Source organism: Alligator sinensis, unplaced genomic scaffold (assembly GCF_000455745.1).
Source record: "Alligator sinensis unplaced genomic scaffold, ASM45574v1 scaffold496_1, whole genome shotgun sequence".
NCBI classification, from domain to species: domain Eukaryota; kingdom Metazoa; phylum Chordata; order Crocodylia; family Alligatoridae; genus Alligator; species Alligator sinensis.
This window is the reverse complement of record NW_005842246.1, coordinates 523,220-537,341: the sequence shown is the minus strand read 5'-3', so window position 1 is coordinate 537,341 and position 14,122 is coordinate 523,220. Positions and strand designations below refer to the sequence as shown.

The 14,122-nt window shown below is 48.5% G+C and overlaps 1 protein-coding gene across 1 annotated transcript; it reads right to left on the bottom strand.

Moving 5' to 3' along the window:
• Positions 1 to 8,951: 8,951 nt before the first annotated feature.
• LOC102369309 (olfactory receptor 10R2-like) lies at positions 8,952 to 10,351 on the bottom strand. The gene has a single exon (XM_006027484.2). It carries the CDS (start codon positions 9,900 to 9,902, stop codon positions 8,952 to 8,954), a length of 951 nt encoding a protein of 316 aa, XP_006027546.1. The 5' UTR covers positions 9,903 to 10,351.
• Positions 10,352 to 14,122: the final 3,771 nt, after the last annotated feature.

The window sequence follows — 14,122 nt, the reverse complement described above, 5'->3', positions numbered from 1 at the left end:
GGCAAGATAAACCTTAGGAGTTCCCACTTTCCCCTCCCCTTCTTCCCTTTAGCTTGCGTAGAGGAGGGATTGGCTAAGTGTCAACAGCCTGCGTTATTGACATGAGAGGCCAGGACAACTGCCAAAGTCCCTCCTACCTGTACTACTCCCTGTGTCTGTGCCAAGGGGGTGGAGAGCATGAGGAACCCAGCTTGCAAAAGTAGGGTTGGCAACACTGTCTGGGTCACTTCTCTGCTAGAAGGGAATTTCTAGCTACCGGTATTTCTCCAAAGTAAAGCAATTAAACCAAAGTCTGTCACCCTCTCTCATCATTTTTTCTCTTGCAAGTACTCCTATGAACAATGTCCTGGATATGCTCTCTGATGCATGCCTCTGTCTCTGTCTCTGATTTTCACAGATATTCTCTCTTCTGGTGAGACAGAGTTGAGAGCCTGGGGCACTGTGTACCAGAGGAATGACAGCACAAATTCTCTGAAATGGAGTTTCAGTAAACTCAGCCTGAACTCCACTGTGGTTGACCTGCCACTGCTGTCTTCTGTTTAGCTGTTACAGTCAGCAAATCTTTTCTTCCATTCATTCCCCTCTGAGTCATTAGCTTCCAGACGTCTAAGAGGGTGGAGGAGGACCCAGGGGTTTAGAGAAGGGCTTACATAGGACTTCTATCTAAAAAGGGGAAAATAGAAGACAGGGGGATAATAGATTAGTTAGCCACACTTCGCTATTGGGAAAGATACTAAAATGAATCATCGAGCAAATAGTTTGCATGTTTCGAGAGCAGCAAGCCCCAAATACTTTCAGGGACCTCCCGCAGATGCCAGTAGCAGTGTTAGTAAGTGGGGACTACCCGCAAACGCCAGCAGCAGTGGCAGTGGCAGTGAGCAGGGACTGCCATCAGATGCCGGTGGTGACATTAGCGGCAATGGAGGGATGGGTGGTGAGCAGCAACTGCCCACAAAAGCTGGTGGTGGCTTCAGTGGCAGCCAGTCTCAGGGAGGGGGGCAAATGCCCCCCTCCCCCATTCTCTCCTACGCATTGCCTATGACTGCGAGTATACAAACAGTTACCTCAGCTCCTGAGGCAGGATAAGTCCTTGCCCCACTTGTAATTGCAGGTACACTGGCAGTTTGTGGCTAGGTACAGACAGTCAAAAAGCCCAAGGCTGAATTGATTCAGTTTTTGCAGGTTAGTCTAAGCTGCAAAGATTAAACTGAGAAACAACTGGACACACATTCACCTTTGATTCAAAAAATGCAGCCACATACCTGCAGTGGCTCAGCCCAGAAGCCAGAGGATACTAGAGCTTGGCTCTGGCACTTCCTCTTTCTGCTGCCCCCAAAGGTCTCTGGGATTTACAGTCTAGCATCACAGCAGCAGGACTGTGCAGGGTTGCTCATCATTTCCTCTTTCTGCTTCCAGGTGCCTCTGGGATTTGTAGTCCACAATCATAGCCAGCACTAACTTTCAGTAAGTTTAGCAGGGCAGAGCAGCTTTGTACTTAGGGGAACGGGGCGGGGGGGTTGGTTAACCCCCCTCCCGGCTCCAGCCCCCAGCCAGGGTTTGCCTGGGGCGGGGGGAGGGGGCTAGTCCCTGCCCCTCTCTCCCCTCCCTCTCCCTCTACCAACCCCTCTCTGCTGGAGCAAATAGCACAGCACAGCATAGGGTTGGAAAGCATGCTGGGATGCTGGGGGACTCTGATTTAACTTGTATAGGAAAGGGTCTGGGACAGAAATTTCATAAACCAGTTTGACCCAAATCAGTTAAATCTGATACTACATTCAACCAGGTTTATCTTAAACCAGTTTCAGCCATTTTGAAACTGGTTTATGTGTACTGAACATCTGTTCTGTTGCAGGTTTAAACCAGTTTCGGATGATTTAAACTGGTTTATATATAACTTCTGTCCCTAGCCCATGTGTCTGCAACTACACTAATGTAAAAAAAGGCTAAATCAGGATAACTTCCCTCATTTAGGATTTGCTGCTCTAGAGCAGTGCTTCTCAAAGTGGTGGTCCGTGCACTGGTGCCGGTCCATGAGCCACTGGTCGCTGGTCCGCAGTGACTTGCCAGGAAAGAAAGAAATATATTTTCAGAAGCATAACATTGATATGTCATAGCGACACAGTTCATACGTTCCAACACTCCAGGTGACGTCATGTCATGCGAGGTGAGGAAAGAGAAAGAAACAGCCAGTCGCGCATTTGTGTAGCGCTGTTACACGCAGTTGCTGCCACCGGCTGAACCAGGCACCGGTCCCTGGCCCACTGGAAAAAAAATAGCTGGTCTACCACATCAGATAGTTTGAGAATTACTGATCTAGAGGATTATAAGGTAATAGAAAACTGGCAACCTAGAACAATTGTATCAAACCAGTCTGAATTTCCTTGTTTGACAGGGTAACTAACCTAGTGAGCGAGGGGAAAATAGTGCATATGATAGAATCTAGTTTCAGTGAAGCCTTTTATGCTAGCTCAGCTGGCATCTCAGAAGCAAACTAGTATCAGATGGATACACAACCGTTTGATAAATTGTACTCAGCATGTAGTCAGTGGTTTGCTGTTAGACGAGGAGGACATTTCAGGTGGGGTCTTACAGGAATCTGTTCGGGGTTTTGTTCTGTTTGATATTTTTGTTAATGATCTGGACAGTGAAATAGAGGTCTCACTTGCATGATTTGTTTAAATTATATGTTGCAGGCACTTTGGATGGCCAGACCAGATTTTAAAATGCTCTTGATCAATTGGAGACATGGTTGTCAATCAACAAGATGAAATTCAGCCAAGACCATATGAAAGTACCCAACTTGGGAAGGAGAAATCAAATGCATCAATACACAAGGAGAGGACCTGGCAGGACAGCAGCGCAGCAAGAAAGAGTCTAGCTTACCATGGATCACGACCTGGACTGAGTCTGTAACATGATGCTGATGGGAAAAAAAAATTAGTCTCTTTCTGTGCTGCCTACAGTTGCTCAGGCCAGGAGCTGGAGTCACTACAGTGTGCCCTTGGCTGCAGAGAAGCTGTCTGGGGGGGGCTAGGGGGGGCAGTCTGTCCTGAACTGGCAAGAGCGGGATTTAATTCCCCCCTCCCTGTCCCACCAGCAAGGACCTGAGCTGGGTCTGCTAGTTGCTCCCCACTCCTGCTGCAGCAGTGGGCACCATGGCCCCTGAGGCAGAAGGGGCAGAAAGGGGGGTTAGTCTCTCCTCTATCCCTACTGGCAGCCGAGTCTACCCTCCCCCAGTCACCACCGTGCTCACTCCCTGCGGCAGAATAGGCCTGTGCTGTCCCCTCCACGGGACAACAGAGGGAGAGGGAATAATCCCATCACTGCCCTCACAAGCGGCCCTATGGGCTAGGTGTGTCCCTGCTGGGTCACTGCAGCGAGAGGGGGTAGGGCCCTTGGTGGGGGCAGCAGCCTGTCATAATGTTCGGAAGCACAACCCCTTTCCCAGTGGGGGGCCCCACCGCGGGGTAGGCAGAGCTGAGCGGGTTCTTCATGGCAGCACCGGGGCCTGGAGAGGGCCAGAGCCCTCTCCCCCCCCATCACCACCGCGACCGCTTTCTTCACCCTGCAGCTCCCCCCCACCAGGAAGGGTCTCCTGCCCCATCACAGTTGCTTCCCCCCTTGCCACTGCAGCAGCCAAGGGGGGTACAGCCAGATGCTACAGGCCAGGTGGATCTGGCCTGCAGAGGGGCTTTGTCTAGCCCCCAGCAGATCTCTCAGCCCTGCCAGGGCGAGCTGCCACTCCCTGGACCAGCAGCAGGGCTGGGGCTGCTCCACGATGGGACTGCATTTCTCAACGGCCTGTCCGCAGCACCATCTTTGGTGCTATTGCTGGCCCCAGCCTATGGTACAGGCAGGGACCAGCACGCGCAGCCCTGACCCTGCACACCCCGCACCAGCTCCAGGTTCGCCTGTCTGGGATGAGCAGCAGTGGCTGGGGAGAAATGATTGCTCAGCATGGGGCAAAAGACCCTCCCCATCCCACTGCCAGTGCTTCCAGGTGTAGCTGACCAGAGCCGGCACCAAGCTGCCTTGTGTCTCCACCACATCACCGCCACCTCTGGGCTGCAGCAGTGGCAGCAGAGCAGACACAGGGCAGCCCGGTGCTGGCTCCGGGTGGCTGCAGCAGATGCTGGCAGTGGGTGGGAAGCGTCCACTTTTGCCCTGAGTCAGCTTCAGGCTCTCTTGCCTGGGCTGAGCAGTGGCGGCAGGAAGAGAAACAGCTGCTCAGCGCAGGGCAAAAGCAGCCCCTCCCCCTCCGCTGCCAGTGTCTGCTGCAGCAACCCAGCACAGGTTGTCCTGTGTCTGCTCTGCTGCCACGGCTGCCCCATAGGGCAGCCCAGAGGCAGCTGTGATGGGGTGGAGAAACAAGGCGGCCCAGTGCTAGCTCTGGGCGGCTGTACCTGGAAGCACTATTCATATCCCCGGCCGGCCGCTGGAGCATCCAGAGGGGAGGGCAGACCCTGCTGCCAGTAGGGGTAGAGGGGAGATTAACTCCCCTCCCTGCCCGCTCTGCCTTAGGGGCCATGGTGCCCACTGCTGCCCCTGCTCCGGCTGGGAAGCAAAAGGGCAGGGCCATCCCGGCTGGGCTGGAGCAGAGAGCCCAGCCCAGAGAGCATGCCAGGATGCTGGGGGTGTCTGGTTTATCTTAAACCAGAAAGGGCTCTGGGACAGTCAATGCATAAACCGGTTTGAGTCAAATCAGTAAAGTCTGATACTACATTCAACCAGCTTTATCTTAAACTGGTTTTGGCCATTTTGAAACTGGTTTATGTGCACTGAATATCTGTTCTGTATGAGTTTAAACCAGTTTCTGATCACTTAAAGTTGTATATGTGTAATGTCTGGCCCTGGCCCTGGTGTTAAGAATGGATGTGCAGAGAACAGGGCTACTAACAGAAAGGAAAAAGGACATGAACATAAAAAGGATAGGGAAATGGGGAGGAAAGAAGGGAGTACTACTGAGAGGCAAAGCTAAGTCAAGGGATCAAAGGGGATAAAGAAAGTAGTTAACCCTTTTGAGGAACACAGGGTTTATAAAAAACAATCCAGGAAATGGGAGAAGAATCTGTAGTCTTGGTTGAGACCATTCTTAACACAATCCCCAGTCTGTGGAGAATTTCTTGTTCCACAATTTCATGTTTAATCAGTTTTTAAAGGTTTGTTGCTTAAGAACAGCTATTCTGATGTCAGTGATGGGATGTCCAGGGAAGTTAAAGTGTTCTGTCACAGGCTTTTGCACCTTTCTGGAACTGATATCAAATTGGTATCCATTAATGTTCTTTCACATAGGGATTGCCAAGAGCAGTTGAAGCTCGGATGTCATCCATGTTATTTGGTCCTCTCTAAACAAGGGAGTCTGTGAAGTGCCACACTGTCCTGCCTTTTCTAAAAAAGAGAACTCAAGGGAAGGGGAGGATTGATAACATTTTCCTATGGTAGAATTGATAGCACTGAGGTTTCACCATAATCTTTTGGGGTAGGTGGACCATAATGGGCAGAGTATGTATACTGCAGTGCATTCAAGAATATGCAATAGTGCTTAAGGGGTGCCCTGCACTGCATGAGATGCATGCATCATAGAGCATGCAGCACGTGCACCAAAATGTATGGAATGTGTGCACTATAGAGGGCAAGGTGTGTGCATTGTAATGCATGGTACTGTGCACTTAGTATTGATTGTATGTGCCGTAATAAATTAGCATGTGTACCATAAGGTACTGAGTGCATGCACTGCAGTTTGCTGTCCATACACTATAATACGTGTAGTGTGTGGATAAAAGCGTGAAATTAAGCACTATAATGTATGAAGCAAGTGCACAGTATTGAACAAGGTGAGGATGCCATGGAGCTAGGGATTGTGTGCCCTGCCTATTTTTGGTTCCGATATGTAATAAGATGCATGCTAATCTCATTATTTTTACTATCTATAGTTTACTAACATGTAGCTACCCCAAAAAACTTTGTTCTGGCCCTGAAGGGCATGCCATCTAAAAGGCATAGGACACAAGGGGTCTCTCTGGGGCTCCTGCAGTAGACTGTCAGTGAGTACTCTCCTGTGCGCTCTGGCTCTGCTCTCCCTGTTGAAAGCAGGATAGGTACAGAGAGGCATGGAGCCTCTGGTCTCTCATAATCCTGGGAGGGGAGCAAGCAGGCAGGGGCAACATGCTCTGGGACGGTGGAACTCCCAGGAGAATGCTCAGAGACAGCCTGCCACAATCTCCCACCAGGGAATGCATGGGAGAGGGAGAGCAGAGCACTGTGGGATGCTGTACTGTTTTCCATAGTGTCCATGAGTAACAGCAAGTGCTTTATTTTTAAACGTTTCTAATAGTAGTTGTTTCCTACAGGGTTATTTTGGAAGTACTTCATCCATTTTAGGGTGCTTCAAAGGGTGTGTACATCTTAGATTCATAGATTGTTAGGGGCTGGAAGGGATCTTGTAAATCATCAGGTCCAGTCCCCCCGCTCCACACTCTGGGGGGGAGTTTGTTCACGTAGGCTTTGAAGTGCTTCTAAAATTATTTCTGTCCATCCCCTATGTCATATAAATCTATTGTCTCTGGAGCTTAGACTGAAGGGTAAATGGGACATGAGCAAAGATTGTCAAAAAAATTTTCCATCCAAATGTTTTTTGTCAGTTCAAAATGTGATTTAGTCCAAAGTAGGATGGTTCTAACATGGTGTAAGGTTCCTTCAGGTGTTTTATCAAATTTCCTTCAGAAAAAAAAAGATGATTTTTTTTTTCTCTTTGGAAAACTTTAATTTCAGAAGAAATCCCAAATGCCATTTGTAATTCTGATTTTTTTTAAAGATTAATTCATGAAATTGTAAGTAGTATTGACTGATGTCAACAGCTGAAATATTTTATTTTTTTAAAAAACATCAAGTTACTGCTGTTACAGAACATGGCATCCTTTCTAGCTCAAAGTGTCTCCTGCTAATTGTAAGGAACCAGACTGGTGTTTAAAGCAAAGTATTTGCAGTGGGTGTTGTAATGAAATGTTTCTCAACTTTGATAGACTCAGGGCACCCCTTGTTAAACTGAAGGCACCCCTTTGAAAATGCCAGCTCTTAGCTTTCGCTCATTTTTTGACTATGGAGAAATAATAGAGCAAGTCTTTTGTTGCAAAGAACTCAGAAAGACCCAACAGGTCAGAATGTTTTTGATGTTTGTTATTATTTAGGAATAGCTGTTGAGGATTAAATTCCCACATGACCCTAAGTGAATAAATTTGTAAATGTATATAGCCCTACTTAGCAGCTGACCTTAATGGTCTTTTAACTAAATTAAACCAAACTAAACTAAAATATACACTTTTAAAACTCTCATCATGAAACAACGTAAAAGTAACACAAATTAATAAACAGGAAAAAATGAATAATTCAGCCCAGCAGAGAACTGAACCACACCCTGGGTGAGCATGCTAACCACTTGGCTACAGTACACAGGGGAGAAGACATTTCTATTTTACAAGAAAACACTCCTTGCTTTTGTGTGGACCTTTATCCATAGGGTTGTTCTGAGAATGCCAGCCAGATAAAACCCTTGAAGAGAGGTTGTCAATCATACCTTGTTCTTGGATCCCAACCAGGAGACAGGCAGTGAGCTGCCTGAGTTTTTGTCAAGACTAGACATTCCTGCACATATCTAGAAGCAGAAATGTTTTGTTCCATGGAAACTTTAAGATTAAAAACCAAAGGTACTCTACAGAGATTTGGCAGCAGTTGAGCAGGGGATTAGGCGGTTAATCCTCTCTTTGGACCTTGACCCTACCTTTTATCCAACACTTTTTATTCAAAGAACTCAAAGCATCTTATAAAAGAAGGTCAGTATCACTGTCCTCATTTTGTGAATGGGGAAACTGAGGCATGGGGAGAAGAAGAGACTGGCCTAAATTTCCCAGGAGCTAAAGCAGGAATACAGCCCAAGCCTCCAAAGACCCATTCCAACACACTCACAGACCATGTCTACACAAGCGGCAGACTGTGCAGTTTTTTAGTACTTGCATAACCAAGTACTAAATGACTGCACAATAACAAGCGTTACTATGCAATACCATCCCTGCATGGTTGTTTTCTGATGCTGCTACACAGTAGCAATGAGCTACTGTGCAGTAGCTTGTTACTACTGTGCAGTACCATTGCTAACAAGATTAGTGCCCCCCAATGCTATGGCGCTACTGCACTTTATTGTCTCATGTAGACACACCCACAGTTACCAGGGGACCTGTGGCAAAATCAGAAACTTACCCTGAGGCCCAGTACAGCTCTTCCACAGTGAGACTCCCCCTGCTAACCTTGAGAGGCATGTTTTTTTGCAGTGCTGAGTGTCTCCCCCTTGGCTACTTTTTGGACTAAGCCTTGTTCCCAAATATAAGGAGAAGCCCTGAAAAAGATGTTTTTCTCTGAACAGTTCTGATCGAGAGTGCTGACCCCTGCTGGTGAGGATGGAAATAGAAAAGCACAGGGTGCATAACTGTGCAGTTGTTATTCACGCAGTACTGCGGGTGTTCGTGCTCCCAAAAGGAAACTCTGCAAGAACACCCTGTGCAGTGGTATGCCACCAGTATGAGACGGGGGATGGCCCCTCTGAATAAATGATTGGGTGCAGAAATAAGGAACTGTCAGTGCTAATATTCACCTGAGTGAGAAGTGGCTCTTCCCCAGTGTGAGGCAGATGCTCCTCATATGACCAAGCACTCACCCATGTCAGTTGAGGCCTACTTGAGCAAGTGTGCATTACCCTGCTTGAATCAGGGAGTCCTCATGCAGAGTGAAACATGGGGGCTCCTAGCACCATCCAGTGCACAATAGCATGATAGGCTCTCAACATGAATATGCACTCCCTGGTGACACTGGCACTCCTCATAGGATGAAGAAGCAAGTCCTTAGCATGAATGAGGCTTGCTGCTGCCTGTTCTTGTCTCCTGTGAGTGCACTCACAGCTTCTAGGCATACCTCTGCCAGGCCAGGACCCTGCCCAGGGCATTGCTGAAGTCTTTGTTGCGGAGTGTGTAGATGGCAGGGTAGAGCAGGGGTGTGACATTGATGTAGATGAGAGATACGAGCTTGTCCTGCTCCAGTGAGTGACTGGCTGTGGGCCTGATGTACATGGAGGTGGCACAGCCATAGTGAAGCACAGCGACTGTCAGGTGTGAGGCACAGGTGGAGAAGGCCTTGCGGCGCCCCTCTGCTGAGCAGGACCGAATGACCACCCTCAGGATGTGGCTGTAGGAGACCAGGATGAACAGGAAGGGGAAGATGAGGATGAGGAGACAAGCAACCAGTAGAGCCATCTCATTGAGGAAGTTGTCTCCGCAGGCCAGTGCCAGCACAGCTGGGATATCACAGAAGACATGGTTGACGCACTTGGACTGGCAGAAGGGCAGCTGGAAAACTAGAATTGTCAGCCCCAAGGAGAGTGTGAACCCACCAGCACAGGAGGCCAACAGTAGCTGGACACATGCCCTCCAGCTCATGATAGAGGCATAATGCAGCGGGTGGCAGATGGCAACATAGCGATCATAGGCCATGGCCACCAGCAGGAAGCACTCAGAGCCCCCCAAGGCCACAAAGAAGTACATCTGGGTGGCACATCCCCAAAATGAGATAGCCCTGCTGCCTGGCATCAGGAAACCTGCCAGCATCTTGGGCACAATGACCAGGGTATAACCCACCTCTACTGTGGAAAGGCTGCCCAGGAAGAAATACATTGGGGTGTGGAGAGCCTGGTCTCTCACTGCCAAGGTCACAATAAGCAGGTTCCCTATCAGTGTGACCATGTACATGGGACAGAAAAGGGCAAAGAAGAAGAGTCGTAGCGGGTGTGCAGTATTAGAGAAGCCAATGATGAAGAACCCGGATGACAGGTTCTGGTTCTCCTCTTGATATGTGTTCATGATGTCCTGTTGGTGGAGAGAAAAGGCCGTGAGGACATATCAGCTCCCAGTATTTTTTGTACCAAGATCTACTCCGAAGACCTTGCCCTGTATCTTGTTTCTTCTTTCTTTATGCCTACACGCACATGCACATTCACTCATCCCATAATTTTTCCCACATTTGTTTTTCCCTCTGTCTGTCTGCATGTGACTGATACAGAAGTCAAGGGCCCTGTTACAGATCCAGAGGTCTGTGTTCTCACGCCAGACAGTTAGTGAACGCTGCTGTCCATTTTCTTCCCCCCAGCCCAGGTGTAAATGGGCTCCTATTTACTAAGGCTAGGGAGTCATAGAACCATAGGAAATGAGGGCTAGAAGGGGCCTCAGGAGGTCATCTAGTCCAATCCAAACAACTGCATGGACAGTGCAACAACTAGGTACAAAGCCCCAAAATATCAAGAACACCTTAACTTGCCAGTGGTAAAGAAAAGGCATGAGGGCACCATCAATGTCCCACTACTGCAAAGAGAGGAAATAGTTTGTTTATGACTCATGATAAAGAGGGCGTCTAAACAAGCCAGCTGTAAATGGGTACCTGCCGTGTTCTTGGCTTGTCTTAACAACACTAGGCAGCTCAGGTTTAAGCTGATTTAGGACATGCCTAAATGTTGATAGTATGTCAGTGGCTGAAAATATCAGCTGCCATCTGGGCCCTGATGTGTGAGATATACTGAACGTGCAAAGACTAAGGATCTCTCCACCCTAGGAGTGATTTAATGGTAGAGCTAGGCCAGGACATTATACTGGCAAAGCAGACTTCGTGTGGACTCAGCCACACAGGCAAAGCTGCCCTGTTTACAAGACCATTGTATGCTAGTATAACTCCATCTACATTTGGAGCTTCTCCCCGCACAGATCTGAGAGTCAGGGGTCAGAGCCATCTTTCCCCTGACTCATACTTATACCAGCAGTAGTTTGAGGTAAAGAGGTAGTTCTTGCCCCACATAATCCTAAAGTTACATACAGAGTTTCTGTATGTAAACCCTCACAGACAGCTATAGGATTATCTGGGGTGAATGCTAGTAGTTAATCCATGCCTTCACCGCAGTTCTAACCCAAGTTAGCTAACTGAGAGGTTGGCCAGCTGGAGTTGAAACACTTCTCTATTGCATTGTAGACATAAGAACATAAGAGATGCCATGCAGGGCTAAGCCACAGGTGTATCTGGCCCCCATCTTCTGTGTCTTATAGTGGCACAGAGAAGATGCTAAGGGGAAAAGTGTTTATGCAGGGCCTGTCCAAACTAATCTGTCCCCTGACCCCTTCCCTTACGAATTCCCGAATTTAGAGGCCTAGAAAGTCCTAATCTGGAGGTTGCTCCCATATTTGTTTTCCCCTTCATATCTATCTGCCAGACCCGCCTTGCATGAATTTGTCCAATCCTCTTTGGACCTGATTAATGATCAGCCTCATGGACTTTCACTTTAGCTGCCTTGTGTTCATTGCTATTTTGACCTGAGCACATCCCTTTTTTTGCATGGCAGATGTATGTTATGCCAGTGACCTCTGACCACCGCTGGCATGTGGACAATGGCAGTGAGCAAGTCATGTGATACAGGCAACATCAAACTTTGCTCTCCTTATCAGCCTGAAGAAACATTTCTGTGGAAAGCAAAATTTCCAATGATCATAATCAATGTCAGAGGGTCCTGAAGGCAGGACACGATGCACAAGACAGACTGAGGAACACAATCCTGAACCAAACAAGAGACTGATATTCACCCAACATGTGGAAGTGGAGGTTAAACCTTTTCAAATGACCTGTTTGCTTTATAACAATTAAAAGCATTATCACAGCTGTTCAATCTGTCAAGCACAAGCTTATTACTCTGTACTATATGAAGTGCAAAATAAGACAGGTCCTGTTCAAAAGCAGTCATAGCAGGGGTGGAAAAAATATGGCCCATGGGCTGGATCTGGTCCGCTAGGCAATTTCATCCAGCAGGCACCCCACAATGAATTGCATCTAGCCTGGCCTGTCGCTGCCCCTGCTGCAGTCCACAAGGGGCTGAGGCCTGTCCACTGCTGCTGGGGCAGCACTCTGCACCCCCACCCTCACCCATGGGAGGGCCCCTGCCCTGGCAGCACGCACAGCTTCCAGACAGGGCTGCTGCTTGGCTCCCCCAGCCTCCAGCGGCTCCTCCTCCTGTCCCTGCTGCAGCACTTCAGGTTGGGCGGCAGGGAGTGGGGCTACCCTTGCGGCCCTTGACAGCTACCAAACTCATTAAGCAGCCCTGTAGCCAAAATAATTGCCCACCCCTGAGTCATAGCAACATACACGGGATGGAGGGAATACACAGAGAGCATTGCTACAGCCAAGCATTCCAAAGCATTCCTACCTTTATGTAGGGATTTGAAACATATTGCTTCTGAGGTCCCTTCAACCCAATGTGCATTTTTACACATGCAAGTGCCATAGCGCCAAGTGCTTTGAAAACCGCCCGACACTGTGACCCTTGCAGTTGTATAAGCAGAGAAATGCACGTCAGCGCTGAGAAAATGGCCACGACGTGCTTTTGAACTAAAACACATCAGAGGTGCTTTAGTTCAAAAGCACAGCACCGCCATTTTCTGTGCACCGATGCGCATTTTGACGCTTATACAACTGCATTCAGTGCAGCGCAGTTCACCTCAGCTCATGTGCAGACTCAAGTGGTGGATCTCCGGCACATCACAGGACAAAAAAGTATGTGTATAAATGCCAAAACCATGGCACTAAGTTTAAAAATGGTGAGAAGGCCTTAAAACTCTTAAGAGCTTTTTAAAAAAATAAGTAGTACAATTTGGGTTCTTTGGGTTATTTGTCTTCTGCTTTCTGGCCCCATGAGGCTCAGGTTTACAAGCTTTTATCCTCATGGCTGAAAGCTAGAGATGTGTTATGTTTGTTGTAAGGAAAGTGATTCTCCCAGAGTCATATGAATCCAGGAACGGTAGTTTTAAGGAGAAACATCAGATACCATGAAGTTTGTGAGAGTTGATAAAACTGCACTGAGGAGCCCAGCGGAAGGAGAGGAGCAGGCAATTGTTTGGTTGTTTTGGTTTGAAGTTACCAACACACATAAACAATCACTCACATATGTCATGATAAATAGAGATGGGTGATGCTGTTGACCCAGGACAAAGTAAGGAGGCAGGCTGAGAGCTACGATCACTTCTTTGTTTATATGTTCACTCATTGAGTCACAGCTTTTTAATCTCCAGGAGAGTCTCCTGTGACCTTCTGTATGGCATTGGCTACCAAATATCACTCAGTGGGCACGTCTACACAAGTCGCTTTATTGCACAATAAACAAATCTAATTCACAGTAAAGTGTCACTGTTTACACACGCCCAGGATTGACTGCACAGTAAATTAGGTTAATGCATCGTTTGCTTGCACCAGGAAATACGGGTAATGGATTAACAGAGCCTTAGTTACAGCGCAGTAGCATGCATATGGATGCTGACCAGGAGTAATTTGCTCCTGGTTAGCCCAGGCAGCAGGGAGCCAACTGCTCCCTCGCTAAGCCCCAATGCGGGAGGAGCTGTGCCAGCTGGAGCAGCAGCTGTCTCCCCACCATGTGGGGATTGGGACTCATCCCGATCTCCACATGGCCAGGAGAGCTGTCCTGGCAGCTAATCCCCACATGTCTGGGAGAGCTGTCTGCACTCAGTGGGGATGCTGCCTGCAAGCCACGTGAAGATTGGGTCCTGACCTGATCTCAATGTGGCCGATCAAGCCATCCCTGCTTGGTGCAAATGCTGCCTGCCAGCCACGTGGGGCTCCCGCTGAGTGGGGACAGCTCTCCTAGCCAAGTGGAGATCAGGTCAGGACCCGATCTCCCCGTGGCTGGCAGGCAGCGTTCCAGATGAGTGGGGATAGCTCTCCCAATCACATGAGGATCTGGACCAACCCCTATGCCCCCTGCCAGCCCCTGGAGCCTGGAGCTCCCCCTCGCTGCTGCACGGGGGGCAGAGCAGGGCAGGAGCAGCCCTGAACTGGGCTTTAACAAGCTGTATTTTCTGCAAAGCATCCAGTGACTCCTACACTGAGCCTACAACTTCTGGTTGAGCTAGCCAGAAGTAGCTTTGCAAACAAAGGCATACCATCTGGATTAAACAGCTCTGGGATATGAGTTAGTCAGAGAGAATTAGAGGTTTGCCCAAACCAAAGTGGCCCATTGGGATAGAGTATTACTGGT